Source organism: Diuraphis noxia, unplaced genomic scaffold, assembly GCF_037042655.1.
Source record: "Diuraphis noxia isolate RWA-SAM2 unplaced genomic scaffold, SU_Dnox_SAM2 contig0014, whole genome shotgun sequence".
NCBI lineage: Eukaryota > Metazoa > Arthropoda > Insecta > Hemiptera > Aphididae > Diuraphis > Diuraphis noxia.
This window is the reverse complement of record NW_028301724.1, coordinates 905,461-929,634: the sequence shown is the minus strand read 5'-3', so window position 1 is coordinate 929,634 and position 24,174 is coordinate 905,461. Positions and strand designations below refer to the sequence as shown.

Below are 24,174 nucleotides of genomic sequence, written 5' to 3'. Positions count from 1 at the left end.
AGTGATGTTCTGGATTTTCTGTCTTCGGTTGCGTCGCGTATTTAATTAATATTTCCGTAATAGTGTACCGTCTAGCTGTTTTGTTCGCGTGTTTACAACACGGGCGTCAGCTGTTACGGCGGCAGCTACTACGACGGCGGCGGCTACCACTGTTGTAGCGAAGTGACGTCACGGTCGGCTACTACGGCGGCGACGTAATGACGTCACGTGCGTCATGAGCTCGCGTCGGAGGTGCTTACGACAACGTTGGTAATATCGACACGACGCGGCGGCTCGGTCTCTCACGTATACTAACGTATACCCGACCGATTATTATTATTACGCGGCGGCGGCACAGACGTTCGGTTTCGTACACACGGCGACTGTGTGCGCGTGCGTAAGTGAGTGTCGTCCGGTTTGGCGGCACTATCGACACGGCGGCGCGTGTATTATGATTTATTATTACGCGCTTTACACGTACCAAATTGTCTGGAATGTTCTGTTTCTTCTATGATTTTTGTTTTTTTTTTTTTATCTGATGTTCTGAATGTTCTGAATGCTCTGAATGCTCTTTGAAATATTATTTGCACTTAGTAAAAATGTTGGCTAACGCCTTAACCACACTATATTATTATTAATAATATATCACTCTAATCGAACGTGGTAGTGTATACTGTCACGTATCCCACCGCTGCCACCAAAAATGTTATGAAACCAAGGTTCCAACACAAATAAATTAACGCACGATTAGATTGTTATTAATTAATTAGGTTTTATTACGGTTTTAACTTACTAATTGTACAAAATGTTATTAAATGCTCTTCTCAAACATACGTTATGTATAATGCTCTGTTCTAATGCGACTGACTAACCTCCTCCCTGTGTGTCGGCCTGCGGCTACGCCGGACGCCGAATCGTCTAGTCAGCGGATTCCTGTCGACGAGCCATCGACCAACACACTATTCTTATACTGTTAATATGTGAACATAATATAATATAATATAATATAATATTATTTAGGGGTTCACAACAATGTCAATAGGATGCCACATGGGCATTAGTTTTCTGTCTTACAAACGTTAACACGGTAAATAATATGTTTATGATTTGTTTTATTCTGTAATTTTTAAGGCTAGATTAAATTTTAAAAAAGCGGGTAAGTCGTGGATGTCGCTCTGCTGTACAGTAGGTTACTGTAATGGATGGGATTAAATTTGAATGCAATGATAGATATCATTGTATACGAAAAACGATTCTGAACGGAGATGATTTGTCAGTCTAGGATAATATATTATATTTAAATGTTGTCTACCTACATTCTATTTTGAAACAAATATTTTATTTTTCAATTAAGATGCATTTTGCATAAGGCATGGTCAATCAATTAGTGTAGTTATCATAATTCATAATACCTTATATTATCCATAGACCTTATACTCATAGACGGAGCATCACTGGTTGGCGGGGTTGGGTGGTGCAGTCATAGCTATCACCTTAGCAGTGTTGTCATTTCTGATAACATAAAATATGTTTATTTATTTATATTATTAAGATATTAATGTTGTAAAATAATTATTAGGGCTCGGGATTATGCATTTGCAAATTTCAAATTTGCAAAACATTTGTCCAGAAAGCAAATAGAATAAATCTGATTCATTATAAATTTGTTTTGGGGTGTCTGGATTTGAAATTTAAAAGTTTTTTGCACATATTTAAGCATACCTACCTATTTCCAACTTTTTCCTATATATGCATATTTTTAAAAATTTATACTGCATATTTTATCTTTTTTTATAAATTGGAATTTTTTTAATTATTTACATAATAAATTCATTTTGTATATGTATAAAAATTATTAATACAATTATGAAATTCAATTTTCTGTATAAGTATTTGTTTTTAAGGACAGCATTTAAACTAATGAAACTTAAAGACAAAAACCATTATAAATATATTATACCTAACCAAAGTAAAAAAAAGTTAACGGTGATAGATTTTTTGATATTTAAAGCATACTCATGATTTATGTCTTCTAAAAATTGTGAATAACTTACATTAACACACATTTTATATTGTTGGATGCTTAAATAGGTACATATATTTGTGATTTTAAGCACATAGTCCCAAGTCCAAAGCCCTGCTAATTATTATAAAAAATAGTCTAGACTGAATATATATTTGTCTATGGCCTAACTCAAGTTATAATTTTAAGTGGTGTAGGTATAGTTATACTAAAATTTAATCCATGTATTATAGCTATATAGGTATTTGATTGTAAGAAATTTTAGTGTAATTCGATTTTGATATTTCAAAAATTCATATTTTTATTAAAAGTTAAAATGCTTATTTATAGAAAATTTAAATTCATACAATTTACATAAAGGTAGTTATATATATATATATATATATATATATATATATATGTATATTCATTGAAAATATTTGGTTTCTGGTATATTTTGTGTTTTATTTTATTAAACATTTTGTGTTTAATATTTGGTAAAAAAACATTAAAAGATCGAAAAGTTCTTTCTGCTTCATGACATATTTCTACTATTGATAATACGATACGATAATAATAAGCGTTTTATGCACAACCTGGTTTGTCCTACGCACATGCGCAGAAGTATGAAACAACATGTGCAGCGCAGCCACCGATTACCGCGGGAACTACTAGCTTGCTCCGTCTATGAGTATAAGGTCTATGATATTATCATAGATATACATATACCTGGTTTGAGGATAAATCGTTATCAATACGCGATTTCATAAAAATTTAAAACTCAAACGCTCAAAACATTTTTCCTATAATGACGCTTCAAATTTTCTCAATAGCTATTTGAAGCAAAACTTATGGAAAACTTGGTGTTAAATTGTATAACCTTAGATATAAATACAAACAATATTATGAATTTTGAACTACAAAATAATTTGCAAATATTCATGGTTTTGACGAATTTTTGTCAATATTTGAAATTCAAATGCTAAAAAAATTTAATTTGAATTTCCGGTGGACGTTTATTTTGTGATAAAAAGATTGACAAATTTGTAAGGAGCCTTGTATTAAATTTTCAAATCTTAGGTATAAAAGTAAAATATTTTATGAATTTCTAGAATAAAATAATTTACGAATTTTCGTGATTTTTACGTATGTTGTCAAAATTAAAATTTGAATGCATGTAAAAAAAAAATTTTGCTATATATTTCTTTTATTTTTCAACTGCTATTGCAAAACTTTATAATGAGCCTTGTATTAAATTCTCAAATCTCAGAATTAAAAAGAAAAACTTTTATGAATTTCGATCTAAGATGATTTGAACATTGCCGTAATTTTTATGTATTTAGTCAAAATTTGAACTGTAAATGCTTATAAAAAAAATTTGTGACTATTTATTTCTTTTATTCTTCAGATGCTATTGTAAAACTATTTTTTGAGCCTTGTATTAAATTTTCAAATCTTAGGTATAAGGGCCGCGCCACACTAGAGCGGTTTTGACGCGCGGTGAAAACGCTTCATTTTTACGTGCGTTTGTTGGTGTTGTAGCGTCCCAGCATACAGGAGGACAAACGACTGGTGTTGAGGTAGATGGTTTGGGTGTAATAAGTATAACAACTTAATTTGTGATTAATTTATTAGATATTTATTTGATTACTATGTAAATAAAACACTTTTACTGCACAAAATGATTTGGTTGCAAAATATTCTAAGTCCGAATAATTAAATTAGACTGGTGTCTGGCGTGAAGGTGCTTGTTCTGACTCTGGTGGCTCACGTCTGAATTGGGTCTAATCGGGGCTCTCCTATATAGTCCAGATAGTCCTACTCTCTGCATTTCCTCTCCTATCGATAAGATACGTATGTGTCCATGGCCGAGTCGTGCAAAAGCGTACGCGTGTATTATTCTAATATCGCAGCTTCCCACGCCCATGCGACCGGTCGGTCCACATCCTGGTTATTCGCGATACGTAATCTCAATAACCCGACGACATTAATCATATCTCTAGTTACGCCTGTCAATACTACTTCATATTTCATATTTCGTATATCTAATTACTGTAATAATATTTTGGAAAGGCTAGGTGTTTGGCCTTCGATACAGCTATTGATGTCCTACACAATATAATTGGTTGGCGAAATCATACGCCTCATGGTCACTTATACATATCTACTTGTATATGCGTGTTTAGATGTCTCAGCGGGACGTCAGTACATAACAGTGTCACACTACAGCGTTTATTCGCGTTCAGTTGACCCAAATTTTGTGAACAGTACAGTTGTGCCTCTCGGATTAATTTTTAATATTTATGAAAATTAACATTAGATTGTTTTCCATTTATAATTACTTTCAATAGTTAATCAAAACAGAAGGTAAGTAAAAAATATTTATTTTATTTAATAAATAAATATAAAACAAATATATTTATTTATATTATATTGATTATTCATGTTTACTTTTATTTATTTATTCTTCGGTACTTCAAAGTATTTCCTATTATTATTTTTACCTATTTGTTATTTATGTATTTATTCAGAACGGACTATAATTATTATATGAATACTATTCGAGTCATAGCAGTGGCAGAATCATTTGGTTATCTCGACCCACCAAGAACAGAGAGAGAGTTTTGGATTCATCCTTATAATCTAACCCGTGAACCTAGTAATACATTTTTCAATTTTTATAATGATATTCGAAATTACTCGGACAAATTTTTCGAGTACTATAGAATGTCTATTATATCATTTGATGAATTACTTGAAAAATTACGTACACAAATCACCAAAAAAACAACGAAGTTTCGACGTCCTGTAAGTCCAGAAGAAAGATTAACTATTACAATCAGGTAGGTACAAACAAAAAATAATTATATAATATTAATATATATTTCATTATTTATGTACCTATAAAACAATATAATTTATTCTCATCTTGAAAATAATCATAAAATAATAAAAAAAGTAGTAATTGTTTTCTTTTTTAACGTACATCTTGTACCTTCCAACTACTAATATAAATAAAAACAAAATAACTTAAATAAAATAAATAAATAAACCTTTTCAAACACAAAAATATTCTAATATAAAATTAAACACTGTGATGCATGCCTATATCCTCATAATCAGTAGGAGAAAACGGACTGGGTGGTGGTTGAGAGTGGCTCGAAGGGGTGTGTACTGTGTACAGTTTGAGTAACACTTGGATGAAAACTTTGTACCGGAAATTGGTTTAGTAAAGAGTATGAGAGTTAAGAGAACAAAAGTTGTTAGGGTAGTTGAACTGTTGTATGTTTGAATATTGTGAATGATCGCTGGAAGGATTTAAAATTTGTCTTACTGATTGCATGAATAAAATCTTAAAATCTAATTTTTGACTATCGTTCATTTTTTTGAAATCTGGTAGGAATGATAATAAAAATGCTTTATCCGGATCAAATTCATCATTATTACTTTTGATCATTGGAGGATTTTTCATAACTTCTAGCAAACTTTGCTGAAATGTTGTTACTTTTGGTTTTTTATTTTTAGGCTCGGAGGAACTTGTAGGCTCAGCAGTACTTATATGCTCAGGAGTAGTTGTAATAATATTGTCCAGTGAATCATTTATTTGTACAAAGCTATCTTCTTCTGAAACATTAGAAGCATTGTCTGTCTGGAATGTCCCAATGATAGTCGACGGTGTAGAAATATTGCCTGTTGTTCTAGAAATTTAATCATTATGTCAATTAAAAGTTAATTGTTTATCTCAAAAAAAAAAAAAAAAAAAAAATAGAATTATATTGTACTTACAGTCTTTTTTTAAAAACTGGTTGTAAAAAAGTAAGGACATCTGCATACGCGTATTTTCTAGAGAACTTTGATGCACTGCCACTAATGGTATTTTTTTGTTGATTAATATCTCGAGCATAATTATCTCTAATGTTTTTCCACTTTTAGATTCTGAGCGGAGTGATGAATGTATTGATTTTACCATGATGTGTTTTTTTTTTTTTTTTTTTTTTTTTGTGTCTGTCATCTCGTTTTGGGGCAGTAAAAATGCTTCGATTTTTGACTTTAGTACCTCGTTCGATTAGAAAGTGAATCTAGTTGGTACTTTGGGGGGTCAAAAGTAAAAAATGCTTAATACTTTTCTAAATAATCGAGAAAAACAAACTAAAAATTAAGGGAAAAACGGGAAATTTTATGCACACTCATTTTTCAACAAAATCGATTTTGGTTTTTGATGTAACTTTAAAACAAACGACCATAGATACATGAAATTTTCACCGAATGTTTATATAAGTATATTCTATCCACCAATTTTCAAAAATTTTCGACTTAAGTTGAACTATTCATAGGCATTTGAAATTTTCGATCATTATTAGTTTTTTTTTAATTAATATCGATAAAAATTTATTTGTTAGGCAGAAAAGCTTGAAAATTTAATACAAGGCTCTTAACATATTTTTACAACAGCAGTTGAAAAATAAAAGAAATTCATTGTCACAATTTTTTTTTACAAGCATCCAAAGTTTGAATTTTGACAAAATACGTAAAAATCACGAAAATTCACAAATTATTTTAAGCTAGAAATTCATAAAAAATTTTCTTTTTAAATCTAAGATTTAAAAATTTAATACAAGATTCCTTACAAGTTTTTCAATCTTTATCATAAATAAAAATTCTACCTGAAATTCAAATTAAATTTTTATGAGCATTTGAAATTTAAATTTTTACAACATTGGATTTTCACTTTTAGCGATTTCCTTATTTTGGTGTAACTCTAAAACAAATTACCACAAATACTTGAAATTTTTACTGAATGTTTATATAGGCGTGTTATATATATTTGATAAAATTTTCAAAATATTTAGATTTGTTTTGAGCTGTTTACTGACATTTTAATTTTTCAACTTTATTAGTTTTTTTTTTCTATAAATATCGATAAAAATTTATTTGTTCGGTAGAAAAGCTTGAAAATTTATAACAAGGCTTCTAACACATTGTAACAATAGAAGTTAAAAAATATTAAAAATTCGTAGGCACAATTTTTTTTTATAAGCATTTAAAGTTCAAATTTTGACTAAATACGTAAAAATTACGGCAATGTTCAAATTATCTTAGATAGAAATTCATAAAAGTTTTTCTTTTTAATTCTAAGATTTGAAAATTTAATACAAGGCTCCTAACATATTTTTACAATAGAAGTTGAAAAATAAAAGAAATACATAGTCACAATTTTTTTTTATAAGCATTCAAAGTTTGAATTTTTACAACATATTATGTAAAAATCACGAAAATTCGTAAATTATTTTGTGCTAGAAATTCATAAAAAATTTTCCTTTTATATCTAAGATTTGAAAATTTAATACAAGGCTCATTATAAATTTTTACAATAGCAATTGAAAAATAAAAGAAATATATAGTTACAATTTTTTTTTATAAGCATTTAAAGTTCAAATTTTGACTAAATACGTCAAAATTACGGCAATATTCAAATTATCTTAGATAGAAATTCATAAAAGTTTTCCTTTTTAATTCTAAGATTTGAAAATTTAATACAAGGCTCCTAACATATTTTTACAATAGCAGTTGCAAAATAAAAGGAATACATAGTTACAATTTTTTTTTTAAGCATTCAAAGTTTGAGTTTTGACAACATATTATGTAAAAATCTCGAAAATACAGAAATTATTTCAAACTAGAAATTCATAAAAAATTTTCTTTTTAAAACTAAGATTTGAAAATTTTTAATAATCTATAATATATCCTAGACAGATAAACCGTCTTCGCTCAGAATCGTTTTTCGTATACAATGATATAATATCATTGGATTCAAATTTAATTCCATCCATTACAGTAACCCACTTGTAACCTACTGTACAGCAGATGAGCGACATACACGACTTACACGCTTTTTTTTTTATTTCATCAACTAAAAAGTAAGAAGTATAAATATAATATGTATTTTCATAGAAAAATGAATTGTGTATGAGTCTACGATACAGTAAGAGGATTTATTATTAATTAGATTTTTAGCAGAAATAAATCGTTTTCCTTTTGATTTATCTGAAGGAGAATTAGAATTAGTTTCGGGTTTTAATATTGAGTTTAGAAGATTATAATTTATTTTTATTTTTATATCTGAATATATAAGAATTATATTTATAGGAATATTATTATGTGAAATATTTTTTGGTTTAATAATAAATACAATTTTTTTTAATATTTATATTTTATTATTTATGTTTTTAGTTATTTGATTACGTGGGTTTTTGCCACGTTTTCGTTACGATAAATTAATATATTTAATTTGAAAGTTGATTTTGTCATTATTTTTATTTGTATTTAATTTTAGTTTAAAATTATTTAACTTATATCATTAATTTTAGTATTAAGTAAATAGAATTAGTTCTTTTTTTTATTTTCAAAATAAATATTTTAAATAAATAAATTAACTAATTTTATTAAATTAATAATTTATCTCAAAAAAAAAAAAAAAAAATATGAAAAATAAATTATTGTAAATACTTGACCTGTTGAAATGAAAGGATATTCAACTGGTTGTATACCAATTCAAGTTAATATAAAAATGTTAAAATAAAAATTCAAAATAAAATTAGTTTCTTAAAAAAATTTTAGTATTTAGTATAGGTAAAATTAATAAAATTAAAATTGATAATATTAAAGCAATAACTCCACCTAATTTATTAGGAATTGCTTGTAAAATTGAGTAAGAAAACAAAAAAAATCATTCTAGTTGAATATGATTTGGTGTAATTATTGAATTTGCTATAATAAAGTTATTATGATCATTTAATAAATAAGGGGAAATTAAAGTTAAAATAAAGAATATTCATACAAATATAATTAATCCAATTAAATCTTTAAATAAAAAATAAGGTGAAAAAGTAATTTTATCAAAATTACTATTAATTCCTAATGGATTATTAGATGGATTATGTAAAAAAAAAAAAGCGGGTAAGTATAAGTGGATGTCGCTCTGCTGTACAGTGATTTACAAGTAGGTTACTGCAGTAATGGATGGTATTAAATTTGAATTCAATGATATAATATCATTGTATACGAAAAACGATTCTGATCAGAGACGAGTTTTCAGTCTTGGATACTTTATACAATATATTGTTTAAAATTTAAATAAATATATTAATTATATTATTTTTAAAAAAAATTTAGGTACCGATAAAATAAATTCCAAATTAATCAAATTAGATTCATTATGTTACGTGGAACCTTATTTCAAATTTTCAGTCCTTAGCTATAAAAGTTAAACATTTTATACATTTTTAACAACTAAAGAATTTGTAAATTTTCAATTCAACAAATTTCTTCAAAATTTGAACTTTAAATGGTTATAAAAAAAAATCGTGTCTATATAATTTTGATATTTTCTATCTGCTATTATATTAACTTATGGAGAACCTTGTATTAAATTTTCAAGTTTTTTGACCCAATGAATAAAATTTTATTGACATTTATAGAATAAAAAACTAAAAAAACGGAAAATTTCAAAGTCTATAAATAACTCCAAAATTGTTGAAATATTTTGAAAATTTTATCAAGTATAGAAATTGATGAAATAAATATTTGGTGTAAATTTCAAGTTTCTACAATTATTAGTTTTTATATAACAACTAAATAAGAATATCGGTACAACAGAAATTGAGTGAATATCTAATATTGTAATTCAAATGCTCATAAAAATTTAATTTGACTTTCCAGTAGAAATTTTTTTTTGATAAAAGTAGAAAAACTCATAGAGAATCTTGTATAGAATTTTCAAACCTTAGATTTAAAAAGAAAAATTTTTATGAATTTCTAACTCAATTTCAAATGTCTATAAATAACTTGAAAAGATTTGAAATTTTTTGAAAATTGTATCATGTATATAAAATGCCTGTATAAACATTCTGTGAAAATTTCATGTTTCTACGGTGATTAGTTTTAGAGTTACACCAAACACAAAACATAGTTAAATCAATACATTCTTCGCTCCGCTCAGAATCTAAAATGTCAAATCTCTGTGGGACACCCTCTGTATATAATATATAATATATTATTATAGTGCATACGTTATAATACAGACCACACGTTTATTATTATTATTATTATTATTGAAACGCCGTACGGTATAAATATAATTATTAATTATCAATAGAAATAACGTGATCATATTTAATATCTATTTATAAAATCATAATTATAGAAAAATAATATTATATCGGCCTTATTTTGTCAGTGTCCAATAATAATTAAATTGGTTTATATTATACAATTACAGGTATTTGTCAACCGGAACAAATTTTATAGCACTGCAGTTCGAATTTTTACTTGGACGAAGTACTATAAGAAGTATACTTCGAGAAACGTGCCAATCTTTATGGGAGACCTTACAACCCCAAGAAATGCCAGAACCTGACCCCAACCAATGGCTAGATATAGCCAACAAATTTTATTTAAAAACCAACTTCCCAAACTGCATTGGAGCAGTCGACGGGAAGCATATCCATTGTGTTAATCCAAATAATACAGGGTCACTATTTTTTAACTACAAAAAATATTTTTCCATTGTGCTAATGGCTGTAGTGGACGCTGATTATTGTTTTATTGCTATTGACGTTGGTGCATATGGTAAAGACAGCGACTCGACAATTTTCAAAGAGTGTCCATTTGGAAAAAAACTTTACTCTGAACAGTTGAATTTACCAGCACCTACTTGCTTACCTAACACAAACAACAGTCCACAGACTTACGTCATTATTGGGGATGAAGCATTTGGCTAACATAGAAATCTTTTGAGGCCATACCCTGGGCGAGGTCTTACATTAAAACGAAAAATATTTAACTACCGCCTATCCAGAGAGTTGAATGTGCGTTTGGTATATTGGCAAACAAATGGAGGGTTTTACATAGTGCTATATTAGTTGAACCTAATTTTGCGGACGATGTGGTAAAAGCGTGCTGCATTTTACACAATTATGTCAAACGTAGGGATGGGTATAAATTTGAAGACACTCTTTCAAATAATTTGGAAGATTTTCAAAATAGAAATTCAAATAGAAATTCAGGAGCTCGTCAACAAGGCATAGAAGTTCAGTACCTTTCCAATATCGTTTTGTATAGCAATTTTTCAATTGTGTGAACAAATATACCTATAATAATCATTAAGTTAACTTTATATTACATTTGAGTAGCAGTAATAATAATAACAAATCTATTTTAAACTTTTAATTTTGAAACTATTTATATAGGTATTTTATATTAATATTTGATATTAAAATCAATTCTAAATTACAATATTGTATACAAATAAAATTATTATTTCTTGTGTACCTTGTAAAATGTCTATTCTAGAATAGGTATATATTATTATGTATACATACATATTTGTTTTGTCTATACTGTATTTTTAATAGTTGCACATAAATATCATAGAAGATAACTTGTAAGTTATAAAGTTATAGTATAAGTTTTATTATGAATATTATTAATATGTATTCCGATACTTGAATAATTAGAATAGTAGGAATGCATTCCTAATATTTTATAACTTTAGGTTATTACTTCATAAAGTAGGATACAAATTTATGAGTAAAAATAAAATTATATGTTAACCCCGTAATATTATTTAGCTATTTTATTAATTATTAATTAATGTATAAATTAAAAAAAAAACTCACCACGAGCTTCCTGTTCCTTCTCTGAAAATGTGCTCTAAGTACTGAATATAACACTGGCTACATTGATCCACGATTTTTGTTTGCTATGTTTATCCATGTAATCTTTATTGCTAGTTTTCCACAGGCATTCTTCTTTTTCAATTTCGTGAATAAGCAACTCGATGTCAATCATGTTGAAATTTTTTTTTAAAAACTTTAAACTTTAAAAATGTGAATGAAATTAAAAATTTGAATGAAATGGAACCGCGCGTCGTAACCGCCGAAGTGTGTCGCGTGTCAATGAAAATAATGTGTTTGATTAGTAGCAGTAGACAAGCGGTTGACGCGGCGAAAACGCAAAACCGTGACATGCAGCGGTATCACGCGGTAAAGCGCGGTAAAATCGCGCTAGTCTGACGCACTCCATTACATAATATGCGTTTTCATCTCGCGTTTTTGACGCGCGTCAAAACCGCTCTAGTGTGGCGCGGCCCTAAAACGTTTTTGAGTGATTTTCGCAGATGTATTTAGTTTAGTTTTGTTTATTCCACAAAGTTTTTGAAAATGCCTAAGGCCAAACCTTCAGATGTTTCTCGTTTGCGGTCCTACGTTCAACAATATGGGGAAGAATTTTTTTCTACCGATAGAAGCGTTCTATTTTGTAAGATTTGTGAGGTCAGAGTAGCAACCGAAAAAAAATTTACTGTGACACAACATGTGAGTAGAGATAAACATTTACGTGCACTAGAAATTCAAAAAAATAGAAAAAGTGCAATTGTTCAGACATTATTTAATACCATTCTTTGTATCTTTGTACTGCAATGGTATCTGCTAACATTCCTCTTTTTAAACTGAAAAATGAAAATTTCCGCAATTTCCTTTCAAAGTATACTGGCCAACATATTCCAGACGAATCCACAATTCGAAAGAACTATGTAGGCAATACTTACAATCATACAATTAATTATATTAGAACTTACTTGGAGAATAAAAAATTGTGGGTGAGTATAGATGAGACTACAGACGTAGATGGCCGATATGTCGCCAATGTCATAATCGGCACTTTATAGAAATTGGATGTCCCGGTAAAACTCTTTTATTTAATTGCGAAGTTTTAGAAAAAGCAAATAATAGTACAATAGCTAAATTATTTGATAAATACGATATTATCACTACTATCATAGTAGTGATAATATCGTATGATTAATTATTATGTAAATGTTTTATTTTATAATTTAATAATTATTATTTTATAATAATTTACAATATAAAATGGGTATTTTTGTTTTTGAAACCTATGAAGTTCGACGAGTTAAGAACGACGATGCAAAAATAAATTTTCGGAAATGATTAGTTTTGAAGTTATAGACTTGCGAAGTTCACGATTTTCACGATTTACTCATACACAACGCTCTATTTTAACGCTCTTATAACAAATTATTATTTTTTTTGGAAACATAGGTATTTCAACGAATTTAGAACGATAGTGCAAAAATAAATAAAACATAACTTACGCTGTGACCTACTTGAGGTGGTGTTGCATAGCAAGTCGAGGAATATTTTCGATTTGTGGAACACAGCGACGAGTGCCGCTAGCAAGGCATCACTGCCCACATTATAAAAACGTTAAAATAATGATTTAATAAAATATATTCTTAATCTAACAATATTATAAAATAATTTGTAACCATAATGATTTTTTATTTTTAGTGATAAATCGTTTTATTTTATTTAATTAAATAGGTACATTTAACATTGCGCGCATGAGTATATAGAATCGAAAATCGTGAATTTCGCAAGTCTATAACTTCAAAACTAATCATTTCCAAAAATTTATTTTTACACCATCGTTCTAAACTCGTCAAAATACATAGGTTTCAAAAAAAGAAATCGAAAATTCGAAGGGGTGCTAAACTAGATTTGTTCCGTAAAATGTATTTATTTACATTATTTAACCTATTGATTTTTAAACAAAATTAATTTTGTCAAATTTCTTCTGAAATTTTTGCCCGTATTTGATAATGTATGCATCTTTGCATAATGGTGCATTCTAAGTGTTATATAAAAATGCATTATTATATTTAATAATTGACTGCGGTGATTGTCCAGAGGATCTTGATTTAAAATATGGGTTTTCATTAACTGCGAGTTGAATATTGTAGAATCATGACAAATTCCATTCATTGTTTTTACAATTAATATTTGTTTAATATTTTTATGTGTTAATAATATATTTAAATTCATTCTTATTATATATTCTGTAGTTAAACATATCTTATGTACATCAGTTGTTGGAGTAATCAATTTCCCTCTAGTTTTTAACTTAAGTAATCTTGATGCATTTTCATTATTTTCTACTGTTAACATTGAATCACATACATTACACAATTTTTTATTCTTCTTAATTTTCCGTACAATAAACCCACTAGTATATTTCACCACGTCTGTAACATATTCCTCTAATTCTGGCATTCTATAATCATAATCATGTTCAAATTCTTCAAATAAATCAGATTCATTATCTATATCATTATTCATTATCATTGTTCATAATAGCATCAGCATATTGCCGTTTCTTTGCACTAACAAATAATATACTAGAACTGTCCAACTGAGTACAATTTCCATAGATTGAACCATTTACTTCATGTCTAACAATAAGTCTTTTGTAGGCAGATCTAAATTGAATTGCATTGGGATTATTATTAAAACCACCACGACTTCTCAATGCACTAAAAAAGACTTCCAAGTGGTCTTGACTAAGTTTATAACTTAATAAATAGGTCATTTTTTCTTCTTTAACTACCTTGTATGTATTAATTAAATTTGTCAAACATATGATTAAACCAATAAAACCTACTTGTCGTTTACTTTTAATAAGTTGCTCTCCATTAGCATCATTATTTGTTGGTCCATAACGTAACCCTTCTACATAAGTCTTGAATGTTTCTAAGAATTTTTCAATTTTTTCAATATTGTCATCATTAATTGGACAATTATATTCAACTTTAACATATTTATTACGACAATTAAGTAAGTCAAATGCATCATTAAATATTTGACAAAATTCTACTGTAGCCTTAACTTCATTTATTAAATTTAATTGCTCACAAAAAAATAAACTTGAACTAACACTTGCACTCAACGTTTGCACACACAGACGGACATTCATTTTATTTTCATAATATTGAATGTGTGGTTATTTCAATTTGTTTGCTGCATGTAAACCTTTACTTTCCTGAATTCTATGTAGATCTTCAATACAACTCCATTTTATTGGTTCATTATATTTATTAATTAATATATTTTTGTCGCCTAGTGTATTCCGTACTAATTTAATCATGTGACAAGCATCCCAAAATATAAAAATTTTATTTTGACTGCCAGGATATTCAATCCAAGGTTTAAAATTTGCAGATGTATATTCAAAATTTGCACCTAAGAGGTACACATTGATATATTTGAAGCAGCACCATCAAATGTTATAGAATAACATTTTACTCCTGTTTCTACTAACAGTTCCAAACATTTTATCAGTAAACTGGCACGTTCAGAACCAGAAAAACTGTGAATTAAAAAGTACCCCAATGGAATTTTCCAGTGGCCATTAATACAAACTGCTAAAAATACCAATGCATTCGTAGCTTCCTGAGTACAATCACTATCATTTTCATTTCCTGTACCTAAATCAACACCACCATAAAACCTTCCATTTAAAAAAGAAATTTGCTTTCTTATAGCCATTTCATCTATAGAAATATTTATGATGACCTGGTCAGATAACTGATTTTGTCTTGCTTTAAGGGCTGTAAACGATTCTTCGGTGAATCCTGGTTCACCTTTAATTACACAATACCACTTTTTTAAAGTTGAAGGATGGGGGAGTAAATTATTAAAATGTTTTCGAACAAATGTGTACGCTTTGCTAGAATAAAATTGTAATGTAAGAGCAAAAGACCTTATTGCTGGAGAAAATTTAGCATTTTTCAATTTAAGGCTTCTATTTATAGTTTCTTTTATAGATTCTGAAGTAGTTCTCTGTAAAAATTTTAATGTATTATAAAATATTAATTTCTTATAAGTTATTTGAATTAGAAAGTAATTTTATTAAATTATTAAATTATATAATTAGCCCACTTTATAGAACACTTAAAATCAATAAATCTGTCTTTTCACCAGAAGAATCAGGAAAAAAAGTAGGTATAATAATACTACACATAAAAGTTACACAAAGATTAACATAAAATGTTTATAATTTAAAATAGAAATACACAATAATTACAACACAAACAGATTAATTTGTTTAATTAATTGTATACCAATATTCCACAAAGATTAATATAAAGTGTTTATAATTTAACATAAAAATGCACAAACAGATTAAATTATAAGATTATGAATAATGGTGTGGATAGAGTAACCAATGTAGATATATTGGAAAGAATTACATAAGGAAATTTATTATGGAATAATCATAGACCTTATACTAAGTCAACCCTAGCACAAGGTTTATGGAAATAATATAGTTAGAAGATGAATAATAATAGAGAATAATGGATGATAGCTGCAAACCAATCCACAGATTAAAAAAAAACATAGAGTTTGATAGCTTACCAATATTTCACCATGTGCATTTTCAGTAATATAATTTTGTTTTTTTAAATGATTTAAAAGAGATTCTATAGAAACAATTTTTTTGCGAAGCCTTCTAACAGTTTCATTTAAGCGTTTAATTTTTTGTTTTTGAATCATAACTTGGTATTTAGCTTTTTTAAAATGCACTTTAGCTCTTTTTGGCGTATCAAAATCTGGTGTTTTTACATCTCCTATATAACACAATCTTCGTTTGCGTTTTGGTGTTTCTAAAATATGTATTAATATTATTTTAAAAATGTTTGAGAAAAATAATATATATTATTTTATGTGTTATATAAACTTATTATTGGTTCAAATATTGAATTTAGCATTTGAAGATTTTGTAAGAAGCGTTTAATTTGAAAGAACAGAAATGTCATCAACTGTTGGTGTTGAAGCTTCGATTAATCCAGTGTTAGATTTTGTTTCATTACCTTAAATAATAAAAAAATTAATACATGAATAAATACATATAGATATTTTTCTAATTATTTTCATATTTATAAATAAATTTAATTTAATTATGTTGTTTATGATCACAAGTGACTTGTAGTTTAGAAAATTTGGATGGCACTGCATTTGGCTTTAAAGTTTTACGGCCCTCAATATAACAATTTGACTCAAAATGAAAAGAACAAATTTTCCTATTATTTATAATGTCTTGTTCACAAAACCCACAAGTATTAAGCCATTCTTGTCGTATTAATTTATTTTTGGGAAATCTAGGAACAATTGTATACGATCAAAATGCATAAAAATTATTATTACTATTTATAATAAAAGATTATTAAATTATAATATAATATATAATTATTACTAATTATTTTACTCACTTATGTTACGACATACCAGGATTATTATTCATAGATTTTAAACATTTAAAACACGAATTTCTGTTATTATATATACTTTTATTTTATCCATTTTATATAATATTAATATAGGTAGTATATTGCATTAAATATTAATATAAAAATTAAAAGCATACAATTATTAAATTATAAAATAAAACAATTGCATAATAATTAATCATACGATATTATCACTACTATCCGTTATGTAAATAAAAACAATTGATAAAATGTTTACGCATGCGCAGTAATAAAGTGTAATCCGTATTATGATGACACGATTTTGTATTTTTGTAACACAAACACAGAGAGATAGGCAATGGCTCTATCCAGTAATATATGATCTACTGATCACGATGATGGACTAGAGCCACAGAATAGATAAATTAAAATAGAAGTCGGAAGTTGCTTAGTCAAAAGGACCGTGGAGGATTGTATAAGCCCAGTGATATTATTATAAAAATATGCTTGAAAACGGAGAGAGTTTTTAGAAGCTAATATAATGTTAAAGATAACAAACAGTCAGCGGCAGTGCCAAACATGACGGCTCACTTGTATGGACCGAATTGGCGCATGAGGCGTTCTATGCGTGTCGCGAAGCGCTCGTTGACACGGCACAGCTGGTACGAGCTACTCGCTGCCTACCTCGCCACTCGACACTTCTTGCACGCGATCGAAGGCAGACACGTGACGCTACGAACGGATCACCGGCCGCTTTTGTTTATGTTCTCGCAAAAGGCTGAGAAGCTCATCGAACGACAAGCCCGGCACGTCGCGTTTTTATCACAATTTTTCCACGAAATCGAACACGTCAGCGGCGAGCGTAACATAGTACTGGACGCTCTCTCGCGCCTCGAATTAGCAGCGCTTGAAGACGGTTTGCCAGATCTCGACCGGTGGGCGGTGGATCAAGCCAGCGAGGCGCAATTACAGGACATCATTTCGGGCAATTCGGAGTCCTCGCTGGAGCTCGAGGCACGGCAAACGACAAACGGGCCCGTTTACTTCGACATTTCACACGAAAGGTCGAGGCTGTTCGTTCCGCAGTGTCACTGGCGTGCCGTGTTCAACTCGTTGCACCGTCAAGCGCATGGAGGCGGCGCGGCCACCTGTCGAATCATCAAGTCTCGTTTTGTTTGGCCGGGAATGTATCGAGAAATTCGTCAATGGGTCAAAACCTGCGAACAATGCCAACGAGCCAAAATACATCGACACACGACGTCACCGCTCGCGCCTTTCGCGCCCCCGGATCGTCGATTCGGACATATCCATCTCGATCTCGTCGGCCCGTTACCTACTTCCAATAACGCAAAATATATACTAACGTGCATCGACCGTTTTACGCGCTGGCCGGAGGCATGGCCATTAGACAACATGTGTGCGCATACTGTTGCCGCCACGCTAGTGACGAACTGGGTCGCTCGCTTCGGGGTTCCGGACATCATTACCACCGATCAAGTGCGGCAGTTTGAGTCCGGCAACACCTGCCGATCGTCTTACTCGTTCTGCGGAACACTGTCAAACTCGACGTGGATGCGACCCCTGCCGAGTTGGTTTACGGGACGACTCTTCGATTACCGGGCGAGCCATTTCACGCAACCCCACAAGAGGCAAGAGCGCCGGACCTCGTCGCCGCGCTCAGAAATTCGATGGCTCTATTGCGGCCCACACCAGGTACGAATCACGACTCGTCTAGGCGTATCTTTGTACCGACGCAGCTCGACACAGTCAGTCATGTGTTCGTCCGAGTCGACGCTCAACACGCGCCACTTCAACCACGATACGAAGGACCATATGCTGTGTTGGAACGTCGAGTCAAGGATTTCAAGCTACAGCTGGGCAACCGGACGTCCTGGATCTCTGTGGATCGACTCAAGCCGGCGTTCATTCTACGAAACGATCCACTCACCGATCATTCGTACGCCATGCAGTCCATCGACCATCAATCGACTCCGAAAACAATTTCATCATTTTCACCTTCGTCGGGGGGGGGGGGGGGGGAGTAATGTGGTGAACCGCCACCACATAATTTCCCTCCGGGGTCGGTAAGCATGTAGACGGTTGGTCACCATGTTTTAGGCGGCACAACCGGTCGCCTGCTCGGGCGGCGGCCGGCTTACTGCCATCTTTCAGTCCTTTTCACAACACTCTTTCATACCCACCGAGAGTTTCCTCGTTGTCTGGTTCATTCGCGAACCACCGCCATTTTTGTGTCTACTAAAAAAACGATTCTCGTGACCACCGTCGTTGTCTCTCGATCGCGCAACTTTGTAAACTCTTACGTCGAACATGTTATTGTATGCTTGAATAATAAACGTTGTTCTTTTACTCGACGTTGTTCTTTTCCTGCAATCAGGGCTGGATTAAGGCCCAATGCCGCCATGGAGCAAACATTTTTTGCCGCTCCTCCAGCCACCACCCCCTCCACCACCACCAAAAAAACCATAAAAAAACATGAAGTAATATGTAAGTATTTATTTATTTATTATCTAAGTATTTATATCAAAAATAGTCAATTGTATCAGAATCTAAATTCCATTCTGCTGGATCTGACCCAGGAAATTGTTTTGATACGGATACATTTTTTGAAGAGCTGGTAATAAGTTCTAAGTTAGGAGACGGAATTTCATTGTTTTTTTGTTCATCAAAATTATTAGTTTCAGTTAATGAATCAATAATAGATAGACTACTAGAATTAAGTTCGTAATTGTTGAGTTTTTCTACAACTTCGTCGTTTTGAACACTTGAATATGATTTATAATTTGTATAAAATAAAATACCAACATGATTTTACGTAACGTCAAGTTATGTACTTACTAAAATCCTACTTATCGGTTACAGTGTAATACAAAGACATATTTTATGTAATATTTCAAAAATTTACCTTTTTAAAAACACTATCTAATTTTGCCGTTTTTGCAATAACTTTTTCTTCTTTCAACTTTTTTTCTAATGCTATTTTTTGATATTTCGAACCACTCAGTCTTATTCTTTTCATTATTACTAGTACTACTTCGACACTTCGTAACTATACAACTGACTGACAAATCACATTAATAAAATATTAGTTTAAAACTTTAAAGGTTTGAACTCGTCAACTGCGCATGAAACACTACACGTCTACACAACTAAAGCGACTGCAGATATTGAGATTTGATATTAAACACAAATTGTAGATATTCGATCAAAAATACAATTATATAATATTTAATCAATGCTTATACCTATATAAGTTATAGCCGATAGGCTACTTCTATGAATTATTGTAATCGAAATCGATAAGACATCGTATATACGTTACTTAACGTCAACATGCGGGTTCCGTTCTAATGTATGTGTTATCTTATCTACCGTACGATATTCGAATCCAATTTTCAATACTTAATTTAAGAATTAGGATAGTCGACGAATGACAATAATTATTGTAACGACAATTATTCACATTTGATTCCATTATAAGTAGAATTCAAAATTGAGAAATAAAAATAATTTAGCATCATTTTCAATTTTAATTTACAAATTATTTTTAAAAATATCCATAGTAAAAAAATATTTTAACATATTGTAATTTATTATTTATTAGACTGGTAGTGCAAATTTTGCCGCCCCTCAAAATTTGCCGCCTGGAGCAAATGCTCCATTTGCACCTAGTATAATGCGGCCCTGCCTGCAATAGCGCCTCCTACCTACATACGGCGCGCCTGGGCCATTTCGTCAACGTTGGAGATATCACGGGGGAAACTCGCTATACCTCGCCCGCTGATCTCCACAGTATTATTTATCAATCTTATTATTATCGATTATGGCCGTTATGGGCATAGGCGCCAGGTTTTCAAAAAGCTATTTGGTGCTCTTACCAATGTAAAACAGCAGTGACGCACGCATTGGGGGAGAGGGAATTGGGTTGTACCCCCTCCCCCAAAAAAATCCTGTACGTGTCACTGATGTCAATAAGTATTTGTGAGGAGCTTTTCCCCTCACTCCGTATACTAAATTTTCTACAAACTGGTAACAAAACATATTTACAATGTAATATAAGAAAATTTTTAATGAATACCGAGTACATTATAATAAAATAAAAGTGTTTAGTAACACACTAACACATATTATAATATTATAAATTTATTAGCTTAAACAATTAAAATAAAAACATTTTACATTACAATGCAAATGTGTTTTGACGAACTTTGGCTTTATTTATAAAAGTATTAGCGAGTTTTTCAATATCTACATCTTCGTTTCGATGAACATGAAGAATAGCTATATCATTGAGACGATTTTGTGTCATCGTTGATCTCAAAAATGTCTTCAACCTCCTTAATGCTGAGAAAGACCTTTCTGCAGTGCAAGATGATACTGGAATAGTTAAGACAATTTGTAGGAGTTTGGAAAATTCTGATAACATATCACACAAATTATCAGATTTCATGAAATTTACGGCATCTTGTAAACTTTAACATACCTCGATGTAATATCAATTTACCTCGGTTAAAATCACTTCCATAAAATTCAATGACATCGGTAATATTATGTCCGTCTTCACCGATTACAAATTTTTCTAATGAACAGAAATGGTCGATTACCTACATTTTGTTGAAATCTTCCATTCAGTGCTGATACAGTAACATCTATTATTTCATAATATATACGTTTAAATTTGTCATTAACTGATAGGGTCGGCGGAGACGAATCTTGTTCACTAAATCTTTTTGGTTTTTTGTTAGGTCTTTGATCACTCGGCTCCTGAATATTCAGTTCCCTTGCCTTGGTTGAAATTTTCAGCCAGAAGTCATCAAAACCACTTTCTCTTTGTTGATGAAATTATGTGTTTAATTTTAATTTTTACTTCATGGAAATTTAATGATATCTTTTGGAGTTCTACATTGAGAAGTTCAACCCTCTCAAAAATATTAATCATTACTTTAGTATTAAATAAAAATTCGTATTTGAGCAATTTTTTGAGAAAACCACTTGCTTTGGCACCATTTTCAGACCTCTCTTTTGATATATTATCTAAAAACTTTATTAAAACGGCATAATTGTAGTATAATGTTTTTAAAGACCTTACTCGCATACACCATCTGGTTGGACAGAATGGACGAAATGACTGAGAATTTAATTCTTGTTCACTTTGTAGAGCATTGAAAATTGCTTGTCTTTTGGGATAACAGCGTACAAACACTATATTAGATCTTATCATTGCTAAAAAATCTCGAGATCTATCTACACTCATACCATCTTGGACTACAAGGTTTAAAGTATGTGCTACACAGTGAACAAATACAGCACGCTTTTCAACATCTAAAATTCTTTTTTGGAGACGACTGATATGGCCGCTTACATTTGCCGCACCATCATAACACTGACCACGACAGTCTGATAATGTTAGATTGAATTTTGTTATAATATTAGATACTAAGGTGAATAAAGTTAGGGAATCGGTTGATTCAGTTTTAAAAAAACCCAAAAACAGTTCGGATATGTTTAAATTGTTATCTACTATACGAAAACACACTGATACTTGCTCTTGACAATTATTGTCCATTGTTTCATCCATAATGATTGAAAAATACTTTGAATCTTTTATTTGATGAATTAGGTTTGTTTGTGCATACTGTGACAGTAAACCTACTATTTCATTTTGTACTTCATGTGATGTCCATTTATATGCTGTGTGTAAAAGTCACGAATCCAACTCCAATGAATCACTTGATCTTAATTTTAATAATTGATTAATGTTTGAGTTATTATCTGTATGACCTCGAATGGCAAGCCCTTGCTTAGTAAGATACAATATTGAACTTATTATTTTTAATAGAGCTGCCCTAGATTCTTTCATTTGTTTAGAGTTTGCAGTATTCAAAGTATTATAAATATTTTCTGATCGTTTTTGAGCTACATTGGCATAATATACTGCTGCACTATGAAATGGGCTACCTATGATTATACACACACACATTATAATTTATAAAATAAATATAATAAAATATTTTATCAAAACGTATAAATTGATAACTACAACACATAAACATGCAACATAGATTTATTTATTTATTATTTAAATGAGTTAATAATAAAAATATATTTTTGGTTATACTTAAATATTTGAATGATGAATAAGTAACATAAGATGTATTGACTATTGAATACTTGAGCTGAAGCCTTAACTGCTGTAGATACCTATATGAAACATAACATGTAGGTAGGACATAAACACATAGTGAATGATTAAGATTAAACAATTTGTTTCATTCACATAGATTAATTTAAACACTATTTTTACAAACTGACTAGGTATTCTTTAATAAGTTCAAATAAAATTAATAATATCCACACAAAACAACACAACACAACACGAGCTCATATAGATAACAATGACTGCATATTTAATTTAAATACATTTTAAAAGTAAAAACAGCTACATAAACTATGTAACCTTATACCTATAACATAACAAAGGCTGTTTAAAATAAACAAACTATATTTCAAGTACATTAAAAATTAATTACTACTTTAAATATTTTACCTTCGTGTACTTTAAATCTTTCTAATGCTTTGCTCCAGCTGTTATATCCATTGACAACAAATGCATTTTTTGTGTTTTTATCTACAACTGTAGTTTGCAGTAAAACAATATTATTTTGCACAGCAGTTGTGCATTGAGAACAAAACACTTTATCAGTATCATATACAATCCAAGGGTACAATTTTTTCCACTTTTCTTGGAAAGTTCTGCCTATTCCTTTCTCTGGTGGTAATTGTACTTTTTGCTATCAATAAATAATAGTTAATATTATAATATGCTATACACAATAGTCAATACTTAATAGTTAATTATCTCTTACCTTAATTTCAGTTTCATTTTTTTGTTGATTGGTTGATTGGTTTTCACTACAAATATCTTTACTTTTTTTTGTGAAAAAAGATAATAACGTATTTTGACGCTTCATAATTATTAATTACTATTTAATTAAATCGTCGAATTCACAGTAGGTACACAGACCTTTGTAACTTTTACAAAAATTATGAGGAACGTAAAAGAAAAAGATTT

At 30.1% G+C, this 24,174-nt stretch overlaps 1 protein-coding gene across 1 annotated transcript; it reads right to left on the bottom strand.

Moving 5' to 3' along the window:
• Nucleotides 1-21,282: 21,282 nt before the first annotated feature.
• On the bottom strand, nt 21,283-22,680 carry LOC149054003 (zinc finger MYM-type protein 1-like). The gene is made up of 5 exons (XM_089230733.1): nt 22,192-22,680; nt 21,970-22,143; nt 21,707-21,866; nt 21,586-21,660; nt 21,283-21,518 (listed from the first exon to the last, which is right to left on the bottom strand). Exons 1-5 carry the CDS (start codon nt 22,678-22,680, stop codon nt 21,283-21,285), a joined length of 1,134 nt encoding a protein of 377 aa, XP_089086859.1.
• Between the last annotated feature and the right edge of the window lie 1,494 nt (nt 22,681-24,174).

Excerpts from the sequence above, each read along its gene's own strand:
- LOC149054003 (XM_089230733.1), bottom strand. The coding sequence starts at position 22,680 with ATGGATGAAACAATGGACAATAATTGTCAAGAGCAAGTATCAGTGTGT. Across the intron at positions 21,661-21,706 it reads AAGATTTCAACAAAATGTAG|ACGGACATAATATTACCGAT; the intron begins GTAATCGACCAT and ends TAATCGGTGAAG. Across the intron at positions 21,519-21,585 it reads TAAATTGATATTACATCGAG|AATTTTCCAAACTCCTACAA; the intron begins GTATGTTAAAGT and ends ATATGTTATCAG.